Raw genomic sequence first — 24139 nt, 5'->3', positions numbered from 1 at the left:
GCTTCATCACACCACACACAAATCGTTGATTATTTTCCTATAACAGTTCAAATCAGATCCACTGCATTTACATGTCAAACGCAGCGCAATAACACAGCAAACACGTTAATCACGCCTTTGCTCTCTTCAGGATTGCGCTTGCCTCCGCTGTCCTCCAGGCCGCTCCTGATGGGTTGTACACGGCTGCTGTCTCTCCCGCTGCCTCGAGTCACTGTCTCTTCCTTCCCTTTCTCCCTGGAAGCGCACTGCCTCAAACAGGCGCCACTGCAGCGCTACTTCCTGCTGGAGAAATCCTACGTCCACTTCTACAGATAAAACACTCCGCCACACGTCAGAGCATTTTAATCTCGCTGACCAAAATCTACAAGATGGATTTCCTGTTGTTACCGAGTTAAAAACTTGCTGAGTGTCGAGAGACATCGAGCTGTGGTCTCGCTAAAGAGTCCGGTTCAGAGTCGGCCACTTGGGTCCAAAAGTTACTTTTTTTTTTTAATGAAAATTGGATATATTAATAAGATGAATAGGATGAAGTACAAAGGAGAAAACGACGAGCATTGGAACAACTCTAATAGGAGAGTAGTTTTAATAAGAGTTAGAGCACGACCAATATCGGTATCGATATTGGAGGATTTAAAAATCCAATAATGATATATTGGCTAATATTTGTTTTCTGTTTCCTCCAAAACTTATAACAAAGTGCAGTTATTTAAGAGTCCTCAACACAATAACATGACATAATGCAATTTAACGATAAACTTCTGTCATTTGAACAAAAGTACAACAAAATATTACAATTCTGATCAATAAGAGTGAAATCTCATCTCATTATCTCTAGCCGCTTTATCCTGTTCTACAGGGTTGCAGGCAAGCTGGAGCCTATCCCAGCTGACTACAGGCGAAAGGCAGGGTACACCCTGGACAAGTCGCCAGGTCATCACAGGGCTGACACATAGACACAGACAACCATTCACACTCATATTCACACCTACGGTCAATTTAGAGTCACCAGTTAACCTAATCTGCATGTCTTTGGACTGTGGGGGAAACCGGAGCACCCAGAGGAAACCCACGCAGACACGGGGAGAACATGCAAACTCCACACAGAAAGGCCCTCGCCGGCCACGGGGCTCGAACCCGGACCTTCTTGCTGTGAGGCGACAGCGCGAACCACTACACCACGATGCCACCAGAGTGAACTCTACTGTAGAAAAATACTCCTAGAACAAGTTGTACTACTAATGAACATTTGTGGAGTTGCAGTGTGCCCCCTGGTGGACAAACTACACAACACCACCACTAATAACATAACATGGTTGAAGGATCCATCTTCGGTCTCTCCATTTCTTTTTGTCATTTATTAGCCATTATAGGTGCCAATATGCATTTATCTACAATTAGCTGATAATATCAACGCATTGATTGATCACCCAGGCTTGACTGCAAGTATATTACCAGAGAGGACTGAGGCAGTGTAAGAGCTGCAAGCATATGACCACTTCCTTGTTTGAATTGACTTTTGGAAGGGGGTTTATGATCCTCATTTATTCAGAGGAGGTCCATTTGTGACATAAGGTGACACACCCACTTATGAGAACACGAATTACGTCGCTCCATCTTGGTATATGTTCTCAGACCTTCGATATGACTGTATGAATAGAATGGTCCTAGTTGTATCTATTAAATCACTGCAAAATGGCTTCCACAATCAGCACACGAACTGGTGGAGCCTGTGTGCTAAAACTTCCCCAGTCCTGGAAGTTGATTTGTCACTGGATAGCTAAAACACCAGTTGTATCTTGCCGCTTTGTTTAACTTGGTCTTCTTTTCTTATTCCTACTTCTCCCATTTTTCCTTTCGTTGCATTTAATAAAACCCCAGAACTGAGACCATTTGACATTTTAGTCATTTATTTTGCATTCGATGCTGGTCAGTAACGCAGAACCTTGAGCTACCACTGACCCACTAAACACACTTATTTTTATATATTGACATGGAATGATAAAATACACTCTGGAGGAAACAGCACCTTGGTGTTCTTCGGTCTCTTACCTCGTGTTGCCGTTTTCCCTTCAAAACCTTTCCCAGACACAAAAAAAAAAAAAAAAAAAAAAAAATCACAAGATGATTTTCTTTTGTAAGAAATACTTTGGTTTGTGTTTATTGAAAAGCAGAAATGCAGCACAAAACGGTACACTGTGGGGAATTTAAGATCCAGTCATTTTGCCACACTTACAGATGCAAAAAAAAAAAAAAAGTCCATGATTGTACTGAAATTGTACAAACGCACACAGTGTAGTAATTCCTTTGGCATATTAAAGATCTGTTGGGTCAAACCAGATTTAGACAGTACTGAACTGAGTGCTGTAAATACTCATTTACACTGATCTTCATTTGGTCCTAATTCACCCATGGCAGGAACATGGGTGAGGTAGCATCATCACTGATCCTAATCCTTCTGACGTTGGTGCCAAACTAGAGAGGAAAGAAATGGGGCAGTGGCATCATGAAGAAGTGGGAAGTTAGAAAATACTCAGTAAAATATTTCATGCTGCAGGGAAAAGATCAGTCAGTCAATCAAATAAAAAAATTTTGAAGAAGGTTTGAAGATGTGGAGTAATCTTCACCCTTTTACCATATGCAACTTTTACAAACTGTTCTGAAGCCTTCACGATCGCTGACACACACAGAGGCCACGCCTCCATCACTCAGACTGACACACAGAGGCCACGCCTCCTTCACTGAGTAACACACAGGCCACACCTCCTTGATTCTGACACACAAAATGGAGGCCATGCCTCCTTCACTCAGACTGACGCACGCACACACACAAAGGTCACGCCTCCTTCACTGAGACTTGACACACTCAGAGGTCACGCCTCCTGCACTGAGACTGACACACACACCGAGGCCACGCCTCCTTCACTGAGATCGACACGCACAAACACGCCTCTTTCACTGAGACTGACGCACACAGAGGCCACGCCTTCTTCACTGAGACTGACACACAGATAGAGGCCACGCCTCCTTTACTGAGACTGACTCAGCTCTGACACCCCTAATTCATATCAACATGGCTACCAGAGACGGCCCCTGGTGTGTCAGAGCAGGAGAACCACCAAAACCTTCGCATGTCTGCTGGGAGAGGCTGCGATAAAGGAATAATTTTATTCAAATTTATATTTAATCAAACGCACCCAATCAGACAAGGCGTGCTTGTTGCTATGATACTGCAGTGGAGCTAGAAGGCTAATGTAGCAGCTTATAGCTACCAATTTACAATTTATGCCTTGAGCCGGAGTCTCTAACACGGCCTGTAATATAAAAACGGACACAATGAAGCGTGTGTGTTTTTAGTGCCTGGATCTCAGTGCATGTTAGTGATATTAACCTCATAACTCCAGGACAAATCAAAAATGTGTCAAATTACATTCCTGTTTTGGCTGTTTTCCCTTTTACTTAATGCTAATCATCCATTGCTAGGTCAGTGCTATACTTCAACAGGTCGGAGGTCAATAAGAGGTCCAGTGTGCGTCCTTTGGCTCTCAAAACCTCGTCCAGCTGCCTCAGTGTGACCTCTTTGACCTCCGAGTCTTCGGTAAGAGGCCAGTCGAAGAGCTGTGTACTGGAGGGCAGGGGGGGCAGGCCGGGCTCGTACTCCTCCAGCGGGTTAGGGTAGAGGAGGAGCCTCAAGGAGTTGATGCCTGCCGCAGCCCGCGCCAAGTCCACCAACGCTGCCCTGGAGAGCGGATTCAGTGCCAAACAGAGGCTGCGGAGGGCGTGGCATTGCTCCAGTGCGGGCAGGAGCGCCCTGAGCGGGCTGTCTGAAAGTCCGCAGCCGCACAGAGAGAGGCGCGTCAGGCAGTGCTTGGCCCGGGCGAAGAGATGGCGCAGGGAGTGCAGAGATGACTCATCCAGCCTGTTTTCACTCAGGTCCAGCTCGGTGAGGGATGATGCATGAGGGCTGCGTGACAGGTACGTGAGATCACCAGCGGTCAGGCTGAGGTACAGCAGCTCCAGCGCCTCCAGTGGCTCTGACAGAGAACTGCAGCAGAACAGAGAAGAAAGTGAGTAAAGTAAATGTGTACAGTGGTGCTTGAAAGTTTGTGAACACTTTAGAATTGTCTACATTTCTGCATAAACGACCTAAAACCTCAGATATTCACACAAATCCTAAAAGTAAAGAAAACTCAGTTAAACAAATGAGACAAAAATAATATACTTGCTGATTTATTTATTGAGGAAAATGATCCAATATTACATATCTGTGAGTGGCAAAAGTACAACCTCGATTCCAAAAAAGTTGGGACAAAGTACAAATTGTAAATAAAAACGGAATGCAATAATTTACACATCTCAAAAACTGATATTGTATTCACAATAGAACAGACAACATATCAAATGTCGAAAGGGAGACATTTTGAAATTTCATGCCAAATATTGGCTCATTTGAAATTTCATGACAGCAACACATCTCAAAAAGTTGGGACAGGGGCAATAAGAGGGCGGCACGGTGGTGTAGTGGTTAGCGCTGTTGCCTCACAGCAAGAAGGTCCGGGTTCGAGCCCCGTGGCCGGCGAGGGCCTTTCTGTGCGGAGTTTGCATGTTCTCCCCGTGTCCGCGTGGGTTTCCTCCGGGTGCTCCGGTTTCCCCCACAGTCCAAAGACATGCAGGTTAGGTTAACTGGTGACTCTAAATTGACCGTAGGTGTGAATGTGAGTGTGAATGGTTGTCTGTGTCTATGTGTCAGCCCTGTGATGACCTGGCAACTTGTCCAGGGTGTACCCTGCCTTTCGCCCGTAGTCAGCTGGGATAGGCTCCAGCTTGCCTGCGACCCTGTAGAACAGGATAAAGCGGCTAGAGATAATGAGATGAGATGAGGGGCAATAAGAGGCTGGAAAAGTTAAGGTACAAAAAAGGAACAGCTGGAGGACCAAATTGCAACTCATTAGGTCAATTGGCAATAGGTCATTAACATGACTGGGTATAAAAAGAGCATCTTGGAGTGGCAGCGGCTCTCAGAAGTAAAGATGGGAAGAGGATCACCAATCCCCCTAATTCTGCGCCGACAAATAGTGGAGCAATATCAGAAAGGAGTTCCAGGGTTTTTTCCAGAAAAATTTAGTATGAGGGCGCTCACCATGGCGAGGGAGCGAAGCGGGGGTGGGGGGAGATGGTGCCGGTTGTCCCCCCCCCGCCGTGCAAAGCCCTTGAAAAATGCTCCAATGGGACATTCTGAGGCTATCTGAGAGGGAAATTGTAACAAATTCTCTGTCAACATTGAAAAAGAAAGAAGTTATCTTCTTCTGCCCCAGACAGTCTTTGGCTTTCTTCCGCTTCGTGCCGCGGGATGACATCTTTAAAATGCCCAAGTGTCAACAAAAACAACTCGCGAACTACTTCTGTCAAAAGCTCCCGCGCCGGTGGGTGAAAGGTCATTCAGTCTTGAGAAATCTTGCTCTACAAGTCAGCTGACCTTGTATGTAACCCATGTCAAATCTCGCGAGAGCAACCGCGACAAGTAAACAACTAAACATGGCGCCTCAGTCTGGAAAATGCCAATTCGGATTGTTTTTGCACCGTCTGGCGGTGTATCTACTATGATTGGAATATTTTTGGAGCAGTTATAACGTATTTGATGATCAGACACATTGTCACGTAGTGTTGCTGGGATGTTTTCACAGAGTCGGTAAGGGGGCGCACGCCGAGAGTAAGAGGGCGCAGCGCCCCTGTTCCCCCGTTTAGACGAAAGTCTGGAGTTCGACAGTGTAAAATTGCAAAGAGTTTGAACATATCATCTACAGTGCATAATATCATCAAAAGATTCAGAGAATCTGGAAGAATCTCTGTGCGTAAGGGTCAAGGCCGGAAAACCATACTGGGTGCCCGTGATCTTCGGGCCCTTAGACGGCACTGCATCACATACAGGCATGCTTCTGTATTGGAAATCACAAAATGGGCTCAGGAATATTTCCAGAGAACATTATCTGTGAACACAATTCACCGTGCCATCCGCCGTTGCCAGCTAAAACTCTATAGTTCAAAGAAGAAGCCGTATCTAAACATGATCCAGAAGCGCAGACGTCTTCTCTGGGCCAAGGCTCATTTAAAATGGACTGTGGCAAAGTGGAAAACTGTTCTGTGGTCAGACAAATCAAAATTTGAAGTTCTTTATGGAAATCAGGGACGCCGTGTCATTCGGACTAAAGAGGAGAAGGACGACCCGAGTTGTTATCAGCGCTCAGTTCAGAAGCCTGCATCTCTGATGGTATAGCAGTCCTCTCAATAACTGCCAGGATTCGGCGATTTTGCCGCCTACAAACGCTCCATTGCCGGCTACTCACAGTGGTTTTTCAAAGAATTTAAATTCATAAGTTTTTACTTCATAAAAATAAAATTTTGCATTCAGGATCACTCAGAATTCACCATTTAACATCTACATTTTCAAAATTTTCCGTGGGAGAACCCCAGGACACCCCTCTTTTTTATACATCGTGGTGGCGGCTAACGCAGCCTCCACTCAGCTTACGCTTAACATGGATCCCAGACAGCCGCTATTTAGTGGAATTCTGCTATTTTTCTAGCCAAAGTGGGTTTTTTTTTTAAATCTCTTGTATAGCCGTTAAAAATATGTTTAAGTAAAATGACCAGCAGAATACGGTCTGATTTGGTTTGCTTGTTTAGCGATGTTTTCGTTGGCTTCGCTTGTTCTTGTTGACATTCGGGAACACTCGGAAGTTAAATTGATGTAAATACCGCGAGACTGTACGCGATAGAACAAGAAAACAATATGGCTGCGCCCATTTGCTAGAAAACGTGTTTTAACTCTGTTCGTGCTTTTGTTTCTAATGCGTTGAACTTAATTTAATATGTCGTGGAAAGCGTAGTTGCGCTTAGCCAGAGAGGAAGTTGAATCCAAGAAGAGATTAATGAATGTGGTGAATACAGAACTTGAAACAAAAGCTCATGCGAACAGAGTAGCCAAGAAACTCTCCAAAAGGTCACTGCAGGAACATCAGAAAAAGCAGAAGGAAAGATCAGAGAAACAAAAGCAGAGAAAACTGGAGGAAAGATCACAGAATGCACCCCAGAAAAGAGCATTAAATTCCTCTGCAGTGAAACCTTTCAAAAAGAGAAAGGTTTAAGTCAAATATCTCCAATATTTGCTGTACATATGTATATATATATCTAATATTACTGAATCATTGATTTCTGCTCATATTCATGATTTTTGAAACATGAATGTGGCTTATATTAGACTAGTTTTGACATTAACGCGAAACAAAAAAAAAATAAACAAATGAGATGAACTATGGATACTATTGTTATAACAAAATCAGTGGAATATTTAGACAAGTATATTCTTCAAAGCTACATTTTCATATAATTTTTATAATTTTTTTTTTGCCACTTATGTCATAGATTACAAAATATTACATCAAATAGATACACATTATTGTTAAATTCTGTTGCTTTTCTATGTTTAATCTATGTAAAAAATGTGTTCTAGAGCATCTTTAAATGTTAAAATCACAACAGCTTCAGGGAATTTGCCCCCATACCTCCAGCAGGGGCGCTGCCCCTGCACCCCGCAAAGGGCTTGCAGCCCCCTTGACCCATGCTGATAGTTTCTTACATTCCTCTATTTTTCTCAATTACTGCTGGGATCCCTGGCTTAACCTCTGCCTACTACTCTTTCTTACTTGCCCCTTTCTCAGAAATATTTTGAGAGGGCTGGTATGGGGTTGCATTTGTGCGTGTGGCATGGGCAGCTTACACATCTGGAAAGACACCATCAATGCTGAAAGGTATGGTTCTAGAGCAACATATGCTCCCATCCAGACGACGTCTCTTTCAGGGAAGACCTTGCATTTTCCAACATGACAATGCCAAACCACATACTGCATCAATTACAGCATCATGGCTGCGTAGAAGAAGGGTCCGGGTACTGAACTGGCCAGCCTGCAGTCCAGATCTTTCACCCATAGAAAACATTTGGCGCATCATAAAACGGAAGATACGACAAAAAAGACCTAAGACAGTTGAGCAACTAGAATCCTACATTAGACAAGAATGGGTTAACATTCCTGTCCCTAAACTTGAGCAACTTGTCTCCTCAGTCCCCAGACGATTACAGACTGTTGTAAAGAGAAAAGGGGATGTCTCACAGTGGGAAACATGGCCTTGTCCCAACTTTTTTGAGATGTGTTGTTGTCATGAAATTTAAAATCACCTAATTTTTCTCTTTAAATGATACATTTTCTCAGTTTAAACATTTGATATGTCATCTATGTTCTATTCTGAATAAAATACGGAATTTTGAAACTTCCACATCACTGCATTCCGATTTTATTTACAATTTGTACTTTGTCCCAACTTTTTTTGGAATCGGGGTTGTATGTGAACCTCTAGGATTAGCAGTTAATTTGAAGGTGAAATTAGAGTCCGGTGTTTTCAATCAATGGGATGACAATCAGGTGTGAGTGGGCACCCTGTTTTACAATCCCTGATTTCCATAAAGAACTTCAAATTTTGATTCGTCTGACCACAGAACAGTTTTCCACTTTGCCACAGTCCATTTTAAATGAGCCTTGGCCCAGAGAAGACGTCTGCGCTTCTGGATCATGTTTAGATACGGCTTCTTCTTTGAACTATAGAGAGTTTTAGCTGGTGTTTTAGCTAGTGTTGCGTTCACAGATAATGTTCTCTGGAAATATTCCTGAGCCCATTTTGTGATTTCCAATACAGAAGCGTGCCTGTATGTGATGCAGTGCCGTCTAAGGGCCCGAAGATCACGGGCACCCAGTATGGTTTTCCAGCCTTGACCCTTACGCACAGAGATTCTTCCAGATTCTCTGAATCTTTTGATGATATTATGCACTGTAGATGATATGTTCAAACTCTCTGCAATTTTACACTGTCGAACTCCTTTCTGATATTGCTCCACTATTTGTCGGCGCAGAATTAGGGGGATTGGTGATCCTCTTCCCATCTTTACTTCTGAGAGCCACTGCCACTCCAAGATGCTCTTTTTATACCCAGTCATGTTAATGACCTATTGCCAATTGACCTAATGAGTTGCAATTTGGTCCTCCAGCTGTTCCTTTTTTGTACCTTTAACTTTTCCAGCCCCTGTCCCAACTTTTTTGAGATGTGTTACGGTCATGAAACTTCAAATGAGCCAATATTTGGCATGAAATTTCAAAATGTCTCACTTTCGACATTTGATATGTTGTCTATGTTCTATTGTGAATACAATATCAATTTGAGATTTGTAAATGATTGCATTCCGTTTTTATTTACAATTTGTACTTTGTCCCAACTTTTTTGGAATCGGGGTTGTATTTAAAGAGCAAGGATCTATCAAAGTCTGATCTTCACAACACATGTTTGTGGAAGTGTATCATGGCATGAACAAAGGAGATTTCGGAGGACCTCAGAAAAACTGTTGTTGATGCTCATCATGCTGGAAAAGGCGAGAAAACCATCTCTAAAGAGTTTGGACTCCACCAATCCACAGTCAGACAGATTGTGTACAAATGAAGGAAATTCAAGACCATTGTTACCCTCCCCAGGAGTGGTCGACCAACAAAGATCACTCCAAGAGCAAGGCGTGTAATAGTCGGCGAGGTCACAAAGGACCCCAGGGGAACTTCTAAGCAACTGAAGGCCTCTCTCACATTGGCTAATGTTAATGTTCAGGAGTCCATCATCAGGAGAACACTGAACAACAATGGTGTGCATGGCAGGGTTGCAAGGAGAAAGCCACTGCTCTCCAAAAAGAGCATTGCTGCTCGTCTGCAGTTTGATAAAGATCACATGGACAAGCCAGAAGGCTATTGGAAAAATGTTTTGTGGATGGATGAGACCAAAATAGAACTTTTTGGTTTAAATGAGAAGCGTTATGTTTGGAGAAAGGAAAACACTGCATTCCAGCATAAGAACCTTATCCCATCTGTGAAACATGGTGGTTGTAGTATCATGGTTTGGGCCTGTTTTGCTGCATCTGGGCCAGGATGGCTTGCCATCATTGATAGAACAATGAATTCTGAATTATACCAGTGAATTCTAAAGGAAAATGTCAGGACATCTGTCCATGAACTGAATCTCAAGAGAAGGTGGGTCATGCAGCAAGACAATGACCCTAAGCACACAAGTCGGTCTACCAAAGAATGGTTAAAGAAGAATAAAGTGAATGTTTTGGGATGGCCAAATCAAAGTCCTGACCTTAATCCAATGGAAATGTTGTGGAAGGACCTGAAGCGAGCAGTTCATGTGAGGAAACCCACCAACATCCCAGAGTTGAAGCTGTTCTGTACGGAGGAATGGGCTAAAATTCCTCCAAGCCGGTGTGCAGGACTGATCAACAGTTACCGCAAACGTTTAGTTGCAGTTATTGCTGCACAAGGGGGTCACACCAGATACTGAAAGCAAAGGTTCACATACTTTTGCCACTCACAGATATGTAATATTGGGTCATTTTCCTCAATAAATAAATGAGCAAGTATGAAATTCTCATTTGTGTAACTGGGTTCTCTTTATCTACTTTTAGGACTTGTGTGAAAATCTGATGATGTTTTAGGTCATATTTCTGCATAAATATAGAAAATTCTAAAGGGTTCACAAACTTTCAAGCACCACTGTAAGTAGATAGATAGATAGATAGATAGAGATAGATAAAGAGATAGATAGAGATAGACTGATAGACACACAGAGATAGATAGAGAGATAGTCAGAGAGTGTGCTCCAAGTAATTACGTGAAAAATAAACCTATTTAAATTTAAACGTTTTTGTAGAGTTAAATTTGGATGTGTTCACTCACCCTAACCATCAGCTGTGACCTGTTCACTGTCTAATGTAGTTAATAACTGGGTTTGAAGGGTATTGAGGCAGAGAAGTAACCAGGAGGTCATGGTCACTCTTAAAATGACACCGCTACCACCACCATGCTTCAAGATGGTCACCTCTATGACACTACAGCGCTTAGGTGAAGCTTTGCTCACGTTTATAAATGACAGGAAGTCTTGTTGTGTCCTGAGGACATTTACCAAAAAGAGATTTTGGAAAACCATTTGGAAACCTAATAAACACCACTGAAAGGGTGCTGTACCTGAGCAGCAGACGCAGGTGTCCCGACAGGCACAGGGCGGTGAGACTCAGCCTGCGCAGCCTCTTCAGCTCTCCAAGCCCTCGAGACACATCCTGCAGCGCCTCCTGCTGGCCGGGCTGAATGCGCAGGACATCCAGGTTGCAGTAGTGCAGCCGGAGCGAGCAGAGTCGAGGAAACGGTGCTAACTGGGGCAACAGCAGTGCTAACCCAGACACACCCAGGCTGGAGTAGCGCACATCCAGACCGAGGAGCTCCTCCTGGGGTAGCAGGTGCAGCAGCGAGGCAATGGAGGACGCAGGCAGCTCCTCGACACGCAGGAAGCGGCAGTGAAGCCGCAGCGATCCGAAGAGGCTTAGCGCCCTGCGGACGCGCCCCCAGGATCGGGTGTTCACAAAGAGATCGGCCTTGACGTCTACCAGAACGTTGTCTCTGCTGGGAACCTGCTGCAGATGAGCTGTTTTTCTCCTTTGCAGCTCCATTCTCCTCCTCACACCCTTCACATTCTCCTCTTCTGCGTTATCCCTACAATCCATCTTCTGCACCTCTGCCTCCTCCTCCCCCTTCTTCAGTCCGGCTCGGTCTCGTTTCACCGCACCGTCCTGCTCTGTCTCCAACCCTCTCTTTTTCTTCTCTCCGTCGTCTCGTCCACGCCCCCTGTTGGCTGTGGTGACGTTTTTCGCCCGTAGCAGCATGGCGCACAAAGCCACAGTGAGGGACCAGCCACCCATCGCGTCCTCCGAGCTGCCGTCCTTGTACTGCAGTCCGCAGAGGTCCAGCACCTGCAGACAACACCTGAGCAGAGAAAGAAGATCGGAAACACGATAATTTAATGCCTATTTACATCACAGAAATAAAACCAATCCTTTAATGCGCATGTGTGAGGCTACCTGTTATCAATCAAGCCCCTAACCACGGCATGTAGCACAGCCTGGACACACAGGCGGCCTGGTGGATCGCGGTCACATTTTCTCCGTCCCCCAATGCTGAGGATCCGCTCGGGCCAGCGCTGCACCAGCTCTCCGATGGCCAGAGGGCGACAGTGAGTGAACGCGGCATCCAGCAGCGGCCTGTACAGCTCGCGTGGGACGCAGCTCAACTGCGCAGCTAATAACCCGTGATCACTGACCACCTCACGTGCACACAGGTACACCAACGACAGGACCATCTCTACAGGACAAACGACACCAAATAGTCAACAAGGTTCTTGGACTGTTTAAAAGGGTGTGCAAGGACATTAAAGGGATAGTTCGGGATTTTTGACATGAATCTGTATGGCATCCCCATCAATAGTGTCATGCAAACACACTGACTTACCCCTGACAGCATCCTGTGAGTCCAGTTCTTGTCCAGACGAAAGTAGTCCGGCAAGTTTGTTGGGGTCACGAAAGTAAAACGTTTTTCGTCTCAAAACAGTATGTGTTCAAAAGAGTGATATATTTGCATCACAAAACCGTTGCCAAATAAAAAGTCAGACCTCGAAATCGCTTGGCACTATTTTCTCTCCCTCGGTATCACTGCGCGCTGTCATGTTGACATCTGCGCAGGAATCAACACTTTTCCGATTGTTTGGCAGTGATTAGGAGTTCAGATCAGCGGCGCTAACAAGCTAATTTGAGAGCAAGAACAGCGACAAATTTATCACCTTCTATAACCTATACAATAATATATTTGTGAAAATGGTGCGCACTTGCGACTATCTAGGCTGTAGCAACAAAGATGTGGCTGAATCTCCGCACACATTTCACCGTCGTAGTCAGACATGTTGTCGCTAACTTTGCTAGCAGTAAACAATGTAGTGATGTGTCGGTCGCGAACGATCCGGTTCAAAGAGCCGGCTCTTTGAAGTGAACGACGGGAGCCGGCTCTTCGGTGGGAGCCGAATTAGTTTTTTGTCCTTAGGTGCCTCAGAAAGAGAGAGAGAGTTCAGCTCAGCTCAGCTGAAGGATGATTGTCTATTTGACAACCATGATCATGGTTTTGTTGCCGTGAATTCCGAAAGCTCATGATATAAATTGTCACTCATAAATTGACAGGTTCGGTCGGCAACCGCCTTGGCATGGCCAGATTAATCTGCGGTATACAACGAGACAGCAGTCATTATAACAGGAGCATATTTGCTGTTCCAGCGGCTTCTCATTACTGGTGGAGCAGAGTGCGGCACTTTTTTCTCTTTTTACATGCGCTCAAGGTGCCACATATTTTGTTGCACATTGTTCGGTGTTTGTTAAAATAATTTCCAACTTTGCTTCATAGTTTCTTAGGCCTGATTTATACTTCATAATTTATTTTGTGGCATTTTGTTCAAGGTCGAGTGTGAAATAAAGCCATAAAGGATAAACAGTTGATGTCTTCTGTGTATTTTATATTGGTAATGTAACACAGTTTTGCATTATGTTTGTGAGAAAATAATTTATTAATTGGCAAGTAAGTTTTATTTCTATAGTTAGAACATTGTTACACTGCTATACTTTACAAAGCTTTACAATGGCTACAAAAAATAAAAAATAAAATGGAAAACATCCTATTGATAAAATATAAATAATAATGTAATTAATTAACTAGTTAATTGCAGCAATTAAATCAAAAATAAAATCTCAGGAGCTGTTTGGGAGCCGAAAGAGCCGGCTCCTTATAGTAAGAAGAGCCAAAAGAGCCGAAATTCCCATCACTAAAACAATGAATGAAACAGCCGTGGCTGTCACCTGGCGGCAGCGCGCAGTGATAAGAAGGGAGAGAAAATAGTGCCAAGCGATTTCGAGGTCTGACTTTTTATTTGGCAACGGTTTTGTGATGCAAATATATCACTCTTTTGAACACGTACTGTTTTGAGACGAAAAACGTTTTACTTTCGTGACCCCAACAAACTTGCCGGACTACTTTCGTCTGGACCAAAACTGGACAAGAACTGGACTCACAGGATGCTGTCAGGGGTAAGTCAGTGTGTTTGCACGACACTATTGATGGGGATGCCATACAGATTCATGTCAAAAATCCCGAACTATCCTTTTAAGGACAAAAGACACTCGAAAGCTCCTTTACTATTAGACCATGTCTCGAGCACTGCACTACACCACCGTGCCGCCTGTCTATTTTGTACATTACATACATTTTTCTTATAGGACACATACATATCTATATATTCACACTTCCTTTTTCTCTCCCCTGTATCAATAGAGAGACACCAACTGCTGGAACCAAATTCCTAGCGTGTGTCAACATATACCCCTTTTCCACCAAATCAGTTCCAGGGCTGGTTCGGGGCTGGTGCTGGTTCACAACTCGTTCAACTTGCGAGCCAGCTGAGAACCAGTTTACTTTTCCATAGCTCGCGGTGCTAAAGGAAGCCACGTCATTATGTCATTGTTTACGTCAGTTACGTCGCTGTATACGTCAGTTACATCGCTACGTTTGCATAAACCTTGGCACGAATATCGAAGCAAAAACACGGAAGAAGCAGCAGCAGCAACAACAATAATAAAGGATGACTTCGCGTTTGTACAGCTGCTGCTTCTCGTCGCTTAAAAATGGCGACCTTTCGCGGTCTTATTGTTGTTGGTCTTAACAACTCCGCCCCCCACCCGCTGACGTAAGCGGTTCTTTCCTCTGGCCCAGCAGAGAGTTGGTGCTAGCCTGGAACCGGTTTTTCTGGCCCCAGAGCCAGTTCTTCGTCAGTGGAAACAGAAACCCCGGTTCCAAACCAAACACTGGCCCCGAACCAGCCCTGGAACTGCTTTGGTGGAAAAGGGGCAATAGTGGGCCAATAAACACCCCTATCCCCTTTATAGCATAAGGGACAATTGTCAATTGAGTGTGAGCCCTGTTGTCCCTTGTCACTAAGTTTATTGTTTCGTATTATTTAATTCTGGGTTGTTGGGTTTTTTTGGTATTTATTTTAATTCTTGTAATTATTTATCTTTTTGTGGCAAAGTGCAATAAACTAAACTGCCCCTTGAAATGATATTTAAGCCATTCTCAGAAAATCTGACGAGTAACGGTAAAGACGTTTTAAAAATTGTGTATACACAAAAATTAGTTACAATCCCTATAAATATATTTAACAGACAAAAAAGAAAAGCAAATTTCATGAATTCACAAAGCAAGAGATATCATTATTATTATGAAAAAATAATGCCCAGTTGTTGTCTTTACCGTTACCCTACAGAGTAACAGTAAAGATATCTCATGCCATTTTTTGGGCCACTGAGTACAGGAAAAAACAAATTATACAACCCCGATTCCAAAAAAGTTGGGACAAAGTACAAATTGTAAATAAAAATGGAATGCAATGATGTGGAAGTTTCAAAATTCCATATTTTATTCAGAATAGAACATAGATGACATATCAGATGTTTAAACTGAGAAAATGTATCATTTAAAGAGAAAAATTAGGTGATTTTAAATTTCATGACAACAACACATCTCAAAAAAGTTGGGACAAGGCCATGTTTACCACTGTGAGACATCCCCTTTTCTCTTTAGAACAGTCTGTAAACGTCTGGGGACTGAGGAGACAAGTTGCTCAAGTTTAGGGACAGGAATGTTAACCCATTCTTGTCTAATGTAGGATTCTAGTTGCTCAACTGTCTTAGGTCTTTTTTGTCGTATCTTCCGTTTTATGATGCGCCAAATGTTTTCTATGGGTGAAAGATCTGGACTGCAGGCTGGCCAGTTCAGTACCCGGACCCTTCTTCTACGCAGCCATGATGCTGTAATTGATGCAGTATGTGGTTTGGCATTGTCATGTTGGAAAATGCAAGGTCTTCCCTGAAAGAGACATCGTCTGGATGGGAGCATATGTTGCTCTAGAACCTGGATATACCTTTCAGCATTGATGGTGTCTTTCCAGATGTGTAAGCTGCCCATGCCACACGCACTAATGCAGGGCCGGCTCTAGGTCTTTGGCTGCCCTAGGCGAGATTGAGTTTTGGCGCCCCCCCCCGAGAAAAAAAAACCCTCTAATAACATCTAAATAACACTTTAATCTAATCACTCTATTACTATTAAACAATGTACGATGCATGGACTATAAACAAGAAGTCATTTTTATCTGTTTCATTATTGTTATCATTATTAACATAAAGTGTCACAAAGTAAAATGACCACACAAATTCAATACATATCTCCATATAATGGGCAAAAACTCTTCCGCACCCTGTTCAAAGTGTAGTGCATGGACAATAAACAAGAAATTATTTTTAGTTTCTTTTTTGCTATTAAAAGTTAAGTCATCTCTGAAGAATTAACAAATTAAATGAATAAAAAATTCTACATTTCTAAATTGTGCAAACTTAAGCACCCTGTTAGGACATCAATGGGCTGTATTTTCAAACAAAAGTGCTATTATGGGTACTTTGCTATTGAAGTCTATTGCTGTTTGCATCTAGTTAGCTAGGCAGACATTGATTCAGGCGTCTAAAATATTAATTTGCCACTATAATGGTTGATATGAGAGATTAGATCAGACTTACCGCTATACTTGGCTCTATTTGTTTCTTCCTGTAGCCTTCGTTTGCGCCCTTGCGCACCCGAGAGTTTGGATTTCTTCATTTAAGCACTTGTAGTCTGGGCTACTTTTTGCAGTGGATAGCCATTATCATTCCCCAATGAACACCGCTCCCCCCGCCCCCCTTATAACCTATCATTGTGCATTTTTAGTAGGCATAAGGAAATCACCGACCACTACTGCGTAGGCTACATTTGTTTTTCAACCTTTTTGAGCCAGGGCGCACTTTTTTCAATGAAAAAAATCTCAAGGCACATCACCAATAGAAAATGTTGACTGAAACTAAAACGCTGTTGCCAATATTTACAATATACAGTCATTCTATAATTTTCCACGGTACACTTGGTGATCTCTCACGGCACACTAGTGTTCCGCGGTACTAGAGTTCGGCAGCACAGTGGTTGAAAACCCTGTACACCACTGATGCACTTGGTAACATCTCCATTCAATAACTCCATCCCTCCTTTCTGGTGGGGTTTTGGTCGCCCTTGGCACCCCTGGGCACACTTTGCACTTAGGCTATTACATGGCCAAAACAGAGAATAGCCGCAGATGCGCACTTGCGCGCCCAAAGACACACACTATAGGCAGGGCGAACCACTGTTGAGCGCTTATTGTTTCATGATTAACAACCACCACCACACCCCACCCTGCTTTTTTTTTTTTTACAAATCGCACCCTGACTACATGCTTTGCTGTACAATTAAATTAGGCTAAGACATTATAATGCTGACTCGTTTTCAGAATAGTGGAAGTCATAATTTTTCTCCCCCCGTTTCTGCGCCCCTGGATGGACGCAGCACCCTTAGCATTTGCCTATATTGCCTATGCCATGGACTGGCTCTGCACTAATGCAACCCCATACCATCAGAGATGCAGGCTTCTGAACTGAGCGCTGATAACTTGGGTCGTCCTTCTCCTCTTTAGTCCGAATGACACGGCGTCCCTGATTTCCATAAAGAACTTCAAATTTTGATTTGTTTGACCACAGAACAGTTTTCTATTTTGCCACAGTCCATTTTAAATGAGCCTTGGCCCAGAGAAGACGTCTGCGCTTCTGGATCGTGTTTAGATACGGCTTCTTCTTTGAACTATAGAGTTTTAGCTGGCAACGGCGGATGGCACGGTGAATTGTGTTCACAGATAATGTTCTCTGGAAATATTCCTGAGCCCATTTTGTGATTTCCAATACAGAAGCATGCCTGTATGTGATGCAGTGCCGTCTAAGGGCCCGAAGATCACGGGCACCCAGTATGGTTTTCCGGCCTTGACCCTTACGCACAGAGATTCTTCCAGATTCTCTGACTCTTTTGATGATATTATGCACTGTAGATGATGATATGTTCAAACTCTTTGCAATTTTACACTGTCGAACTCCTTTCTGATATTGCTCCACTATTTGTCAGCGCAGAATTAGGGGGATTGGTGATCCTCTTCCCATCTTTACTTCTGAGAGCCGCTGCCACTCCAAGATGCTCTTTTTATACCCAGTCATGTTAATGACCTACTGCCAATTGACCTAATGAGTTGCAATTTGATCCTCCAGCTGTTCCTTTTTTGTACCTTTAACTTTTCCAGCCTCTTATTGCCCCTGTCCCAACTTTTTTGAGATGTGTTGCTGTCATAAAATTTCAAATGAGCCAATATTTGGCATGAAATTTCAAAATGTCTCCCTTTCGACATTTGATATGTTGTCTATGTTCTATTGTGAATACAATATCAGTTTTTGAGATTTGTAATTTATTGCATTCTGTTTTTATTTACAATTTGTACTTTGTCCCAACTTTTTTGGAATCGGGGTTGTACATTCATTATCCCATTCTAACTTGTTACTTGGCTAACTAAACTTTCAATCTGCAGCATCATCATCATTCAGCGGTAACGGCAAAGACGGCTGACGTCTCGAAATTTCAGATTTACCTGATCGGTATCCTGGATCCCAACGTTCATGCACCAGTGATTTTTTCAAAATGGCTCCTCAACATCCTGGTCCTTCCTCCTGTTGCTGCACTGCCCTCTACTGTCAAAGCCCTGAGTTACAGCATGATTTTACCATTTGGGTAACAGTAAAGACATCAAGAACGTACACATTCTTGCACATATATTTTAGGCTGTACACCAAAAACCACTGAAGCAAAGATCATGATATTTTCCACAATAAAATGTGAAGGTATACAGGTAATATTTCAGAAAGAAAAGTGAAATTTAAATTAAAAACAAAAGAATTATTTTCATTCAAATTTCACCAATCCTCATTTAGACATGTGGTGGTAATAACAGTTTGGTATATTTAGGCTCAATAAAATTTTTGCAAATGCAGACAAGTTGTCTCAATTTTTTTTAACGGCTCTTAAACTCTTTCTTAAAATAAATGTATAATAGAGGGCCAGGATTAATGGTTTTAGAGAAAAAACAAACTTCTTGTTTAAAACAGAGTGTCACATTTTCTGAGACTGGAGATGAGTGGAAGATATTAAACTCTCCGTAATTTGTTTACTGGGTTCGATACAGAAGCTTTTAATGACTTTCACTGCTTCACCGTGATGGCTCTAGTTTTGTAAAAGTAGTTCAATTGATATTTCACCCTTTGCCTGTGTAATGTAAATCGGAAACATAAATTCGTGTATGGCTCTACATTTCTGACCAAAACAAGACCGAGTCTCCAATTCCAGTGTGTGTAGATTCTTCCAGCTCCAGTTTGGAGATATACGGTTACATTTTATTTTTCTACTATAACTGACTCCTTGTCTGTTGGAGCTGTAATACAAAATTCCTCGACTTTCATACGTTATATCCTGTATAAACTGTCCGATCTAAATGTCCTACATCTACATACAGTGTGCAATAAAGACATCTACGGAGGTGTGGTGTTCATTCTGGCTTCAGTGTTCAGCCTTAACCCTGCCGTGCACAGCGTTCAGACTTTTACAGGCAATGAAAGGCTGCTTTTATTAAAATATAAGTTATTTATAACATCCAGGATTACTTGGATGGTTAAGCCAGTATCTCACTGGGCTGCGACAGCTTGAGACAAATTGCAAACGTCATTCGCGAGAGTGTTTCAAAAGTGTCTTGAAACATTCACGGGGCTTCTCAATTTCCTTGCATGAGTCGCAAAGTGTCGCTCATTCGTTGCTGAAATTTTGAGCATGTTCAAAAAATTCGCGCGACAACATTTCTCTCAAAATAGCCGCAAATGCATCGCGAGTGTCGCAAAGCCATCGCGAACCCTTCTCAAGTCAGTTTCCGTAAGGCTTTCTCTACTTCCCTGCCTGCTGAGGGAAAGCCGGGCTGCAACAGCCTGCGACTAGTTGGAGACAACATTTGCTGTAAAATATGCGAATATCAATTCAGTGCGATTCCAAGTGAAAACTGTCGTGAATTCACATTTTATCGCAATTGTTGTGTCTCCAACTAGTTGCGGGCTGTCGCAGCCCAGTGAGATACTGCCCTTACATTACTACAATTTAACATAAATTTTAACCTGAAATTAAATTTCTCATATCATCTCTAGCCGCTTCATCCTGTTTTACAGGGTCGCAGGCAAGCTGGAGCCTATCCCAGCTGACTACGGGCGAAAGGCGGGGTACACCCTGGACAAGTCGCCAGGTCATCACAGGGCTGACACATAGACACAGACAACCATTCACACTCACATTCACACCTACGGTCAATTTAGAGTCACCAGTTAACCTAACCTGCATGTCTTTGGACTGTGGGGGAAACCGGAGCACCCGGAGGAAACCCACACAGACACGGGGAGAACATGCAAACTCCACACAGAAAGGCCCTCGCCGGCCACGGGGCTCGAACCTGGACCTTCTTGCTGTGAGGCGACAGCGCTAACCACTACACCACCATGCCGCCCCTAAATTCCTTGTCTTTGTAAAAAACTAAACTAAAATAATTTCAATCTCGGGCGGCATGGTGGTGTAGTGGTTAGCGCTGTTGCCTCACAGCAAGAGGGCCCGGGTTCGAGCCCCGGGGCCGGCGAGGGCCTTTCTGTGCGGAGTTTGCATGTTCTCCCCGTGTCTGCGTGGGTTTCCTCCGGGTGCTCCGGTTTCCCCCACAGTCCAAAGACATGCAGGTTAGGTTAACTGGTGGCTCTAAATTGACCGTAGGTGTGAATGTGAGTGTGAATGGTTGTCTGTGTCTATGTGTCAGCCCTGTGATGACCTGGCGACTTGTCCAGGGTGTACCCCGCCTTTCGCCCGTAGTCAGCTGGGATAGGCTCCAGCTTGCCTGCGACCCTGTAGAACAGGATAAAGCGGCTACAGATAATGAGATGAGATGAATTTCAACCTCCAAAATCAAACAACAAACTAAACATCAAGAGTACTTTAAAGACTATTTACGCAGATTTCCTTTTCAGCTATAATACAGTGGTGCTTGAAAGTTTGTGAACCCTTTAGAATTTTCTATCTTTCTGCATAAATATGACCTAAAACATCATCAGATTTTCACACAATTCCTAAAAGTAGATAAAGAGAACCCAGTTAAACAAATAAGACAAAAATATCATACTTGCTCATTTATTTATTGAGGAAAATGATCCAATATTACATATCTGTGAGTGGCAAAAGTATGTGAACCTTTGCTTTCAGTATCTGGTGTGGCCCCCTCGTGCAGCAATGACCAAATATAATATTTTTGTCTCATTTGTTTAACTGGGTTCTCTTTATCTACTTTTAGGACTTGTGTGAAAATCTGATGATGTTTTAGGTCATATTTATGCAGAAATATAGAAAATTCTAAAGGGTTCACAAACTTTCAAGCACCACTGTAAATATGACCTGACCGTTAAAGCCAAATTCTAAAGAATACATCAAAGGAATAATTGAGCAAAAATAAAAACAGATCCCTTATAAAAGCCGTGAGAGAAGCCGGTCAGACCTCAGGGTTGCTGCAGTGAAGCTGCTCTTCGTGAATCAAGGACTATAAAGAACCGCGTCCATCATCTCCACAAACACACAGCATCGCCTCACAGGACTGACTGACTGCAGCGACTGAAAATAATTTAATAATTCAGACTTTAGACTTCAGTATTACACATGTGAAATCTAATCCACACAAGAGTTTATAAGCTACATTTCCAGTAAGGGTTGTTTTACAATCAGAGTACGCAAGCTAAAAATCACACATTATCTTCAATATCAAAAGGCTTGACTAAATAAACTTGGTTGTTTATTGTAGCCCTGTGATAGCTCTATTTACCATGCAAAAAAAATATTTGGTGATAACGTTATTTTTGGTGAATGTATGGCAATATGTGTCATATTGAGCAAAATCACTCGTGTCATTTAGAAAAAGTGCTTTTTTGACCACAGGTAGCTGCAAAAGGGATGCACTTACATCATTCTTTATACCATAAAACAAATATTTGGTTCCATATCATTGGAAACATAGTTAAGTTTTAATGTTGAATGCCAGTATGTTTTCAGACTATTTTGATCAAATTAGTATGAAATTGTGTCAAAAAATGTCCTCTCCGAGACAGCTAATTTTTCAATATAAAATAACATATCTAAAATGATTATTTTCATCCTAAAATGTGGTCAAGATATTGGGACATAAATATTAGAGACAACTAACACAAAGCTTACAGCCTTATATTTAAAAGCGCTATGGAAGTAGTGGATTCTGAATTGTCAAAAAAAAAAAAAAAATGTCCTCTCCGAGAATCACTTCATTTTGTTTCTCCCATCTTATAGCAGATTACACAAAACTACCACACACACGTCAAAAAATTACCTGAAATCTGTTCTTTAACTTGTCCTTCACTTAAAAACTGGTACAAGAACCAGTTTGAGTCAAGTTGAATTTGGGACCCCTGTGACACAAACTTTGTACCCTGATTGTAAAACAACCCGTAACACGAACAAACCAAAACACCGCCGCTTGGTGATGACGCCACAAACATGCGCCATGACCCCGCCTCCTGCACTGGGATTGGTCGGTTCTACTCACAAGAACGTTGCTCATTGGACACGCGTTGCGACTTTTCCGGATCCAACTTTCAGAAAAAAAAAAAAAAAAAAGTTTGCATCTAATACTTAGATATTTAAAATAATAATAATTTATTTTTCCAGCATTTCAACTGAGCTCTGCTTATGACTGCACAACAACAACAACAATAATAATAATTCTGATTATCTTGTGATCACATGATCACATTGTCCCGCCTCCTGCACTGGGATTGGTCAGTTCTACTCACAAGCAGGTTGCTCATTGGACGCTCGCTGTAACCAAGGGAAAACTTTACAGGTGTTCTGTAAAGTTACCCTACCTCCTGGATTTGTCCTACCAAGCCTACTGCGCATGCGCAGAACACATGACGTTATATCTTGGAATTTGGACCGAGTTTTGTCCTACCGATCAGCTGGGCTGATAGAAAAGCGGGGAGTATTTCACGCATTTGCCGATTTTTATGTTTTGAACAGCGTCAAAACAGCTGGAAGCTTGAGGTAGGATTTTCCTGACAAGCAGCACGGCTCCTGGATTTCGCGCATGCGCAGTAGGCTTGGTAGGACAACTCCAAGAGGTAGGATAACTTTACAGAACACCTGATCCAACTTTCAGAAAAATAAAATGAAATGAAATAAAATAAAATAAAGTTTGCATTCATAAATGTATTATACTTAGATATTTAAAATAATAATAATAATAATAATAATAATAATTAATTTTTTCAGCATATCAACTAAGCTCTGTTTATGACTGTACAACAACAACAATAATATGTAGTAAAAGTTCATTATGTCTACCTATTGAAACTATTCTTTAAATTCGTTTTTTAAGACAAGGATTTTTTAAGATGTTACCTTGACAGTTTCGGCGATAAACTTCCACCTTCTTCAAACAGTCACCAGATGTCGAGTGGTGACGTGCCTTATATCAACTGATGTTACGCTACGGAGGCGTGAACGTCCCGCCCAATTTGACAGGTAGTTCATGCCTCCTGCTGTCAGGTCGCTCCTCCAGGACGGCGCTCCAGGTGTGCGACAGTGCATACGCTCCCTCGTCCCGGTTCATCGTTCTCTGCGCACGCTTTCGTATCTCCACTGCCTCTAAAATCCAACGCTGGAATCTATTTTCTTCAGCGCGAATGACTCTGGCCTCCTCCCAATTCATTATATGATTTTGCCGTTTGCAGTGGTCTGAAATGGCTGATTTTAAGTTTTCTTGGTGTGCTTTTTCTTTTTCGGATCTTGTGAGTCTTTTTGTTGTTTCTTTTTCACATTCTATTTGGTGTTCTTTTTTTCTAGTATGGAAGCATCTGCCCATTTCTCCAATATAAACTTTATTACATGAACGGCAAGGGATTTCATATATGACGTTGCATTTATTGTCCAGTTGTATTTTGTCTTTGGGGTGAACTAGCAGCTGTCGGAGGTTCTTGTATGGTTTGACCGGGGTGTTGATGTGGTATTTCCTCATGGATCGTTGGATGCGTTCTGTAACTCCTTTTATGTATGGTAGTGTGACAAACCCCCGGTTTGTTTTTTCGGTGTTTCTCCTTGTTTGTTTG

At 42.6% G+C, this 24139-nt stretch overlaps 1 protein-coding gene across 3 annotated transcripts; it reads right to left on the bottom strand.

The window, feature by feature from the left end:
- Positions 1 to 2142: 2142 nt before the first annotated feature.
- On the bottom strand, positions 2143 to 22617 carry si:ch73-174h16.4 (leucine-rich repeat-containing protein 14). 3 transcript variants are annotated; one of them, XM_060915587.1, is made up of 6 exons: positions 22579 to 22617; positions 21505 to 21617; positions 18532 to 18642; positions 11996 to 12275; positions 11109 to 11900; positions 2143 to 4042 (listed from the first exon to the last, which is right to left on the bottom strand). In XM_060915587.1, exons 4-6 carry the CDS (start codon positions 12271 to 12273, stop codon positions 3463 to 3465), a joined length of 1650 nt encoding a protein of 549 aa, XP_060771570.1. In that variant the 5' UTR covers positions 12274 to 12275; positions 18532 to 18642; positions 21505 to 21617; positions 22579 to 22617; the 3' UTR covers positions 2143 to 3462. The 3 variants fall into 3 exon arrangements, with proteins under 3 accessions (XP_060771570.1, XP_060771569.1, XP_060771573.1); XM_060915586.1 differs by lacking the exon at positions 22579 to 22617 and adding an exon at positions 22363 to 22561; XM_060915590.1 differs by lacking the exons at positions 18532 to 18642; positions 22579 to 22617 and adding an exon at positions 22363 to 22561.
- Between the last annotated feature and the right edge of the window lie 1522 nt (positions 22618 to 24139).

Source organism: Neoarius graeffei, chromosome 1 (genome assembly GCF_027579695.1).
Source record: "Neoarius graeffei isolate fNeoGra1 chromosome 1, fNeoGra1.pri, whole genome shotgun sequence".
Taxonomy (NCBI): domain Eukaryota; kingdom Metazoa; phylum Chordata; class Actinopteri; order Siluriformes; family Ariidae; genus Neoarius; species Neoarius graeffei.
This window is presented reverse-complemented; position numbering and strand designations above follow the sequence as displayed.

Coding starts and splice junctions, on each gene's coding strand:
- si:ch73-174h16.4 (XM_060915587.1), bottom strand. CDS start 12,273: ATGGTCCTGTCGTTGGTGTACCTGTGTGCACGTGAGGTGGTCAGTGAT. Junction 11,901..11,995: donor AGGGGCTTGATTGATAACAG/GTAGCCTCACAC, acceptor TTCTCTGCTCAG/GTGTTGTCTGCAGGTGCTGG. Junction 4,043..11,108: donor CACCTGCGTCTGCTGCTCAG/GTACAGCACCCT, acceptor GTTCTGCTGCAG/TTCTCTGTCAGAGCCACTGG.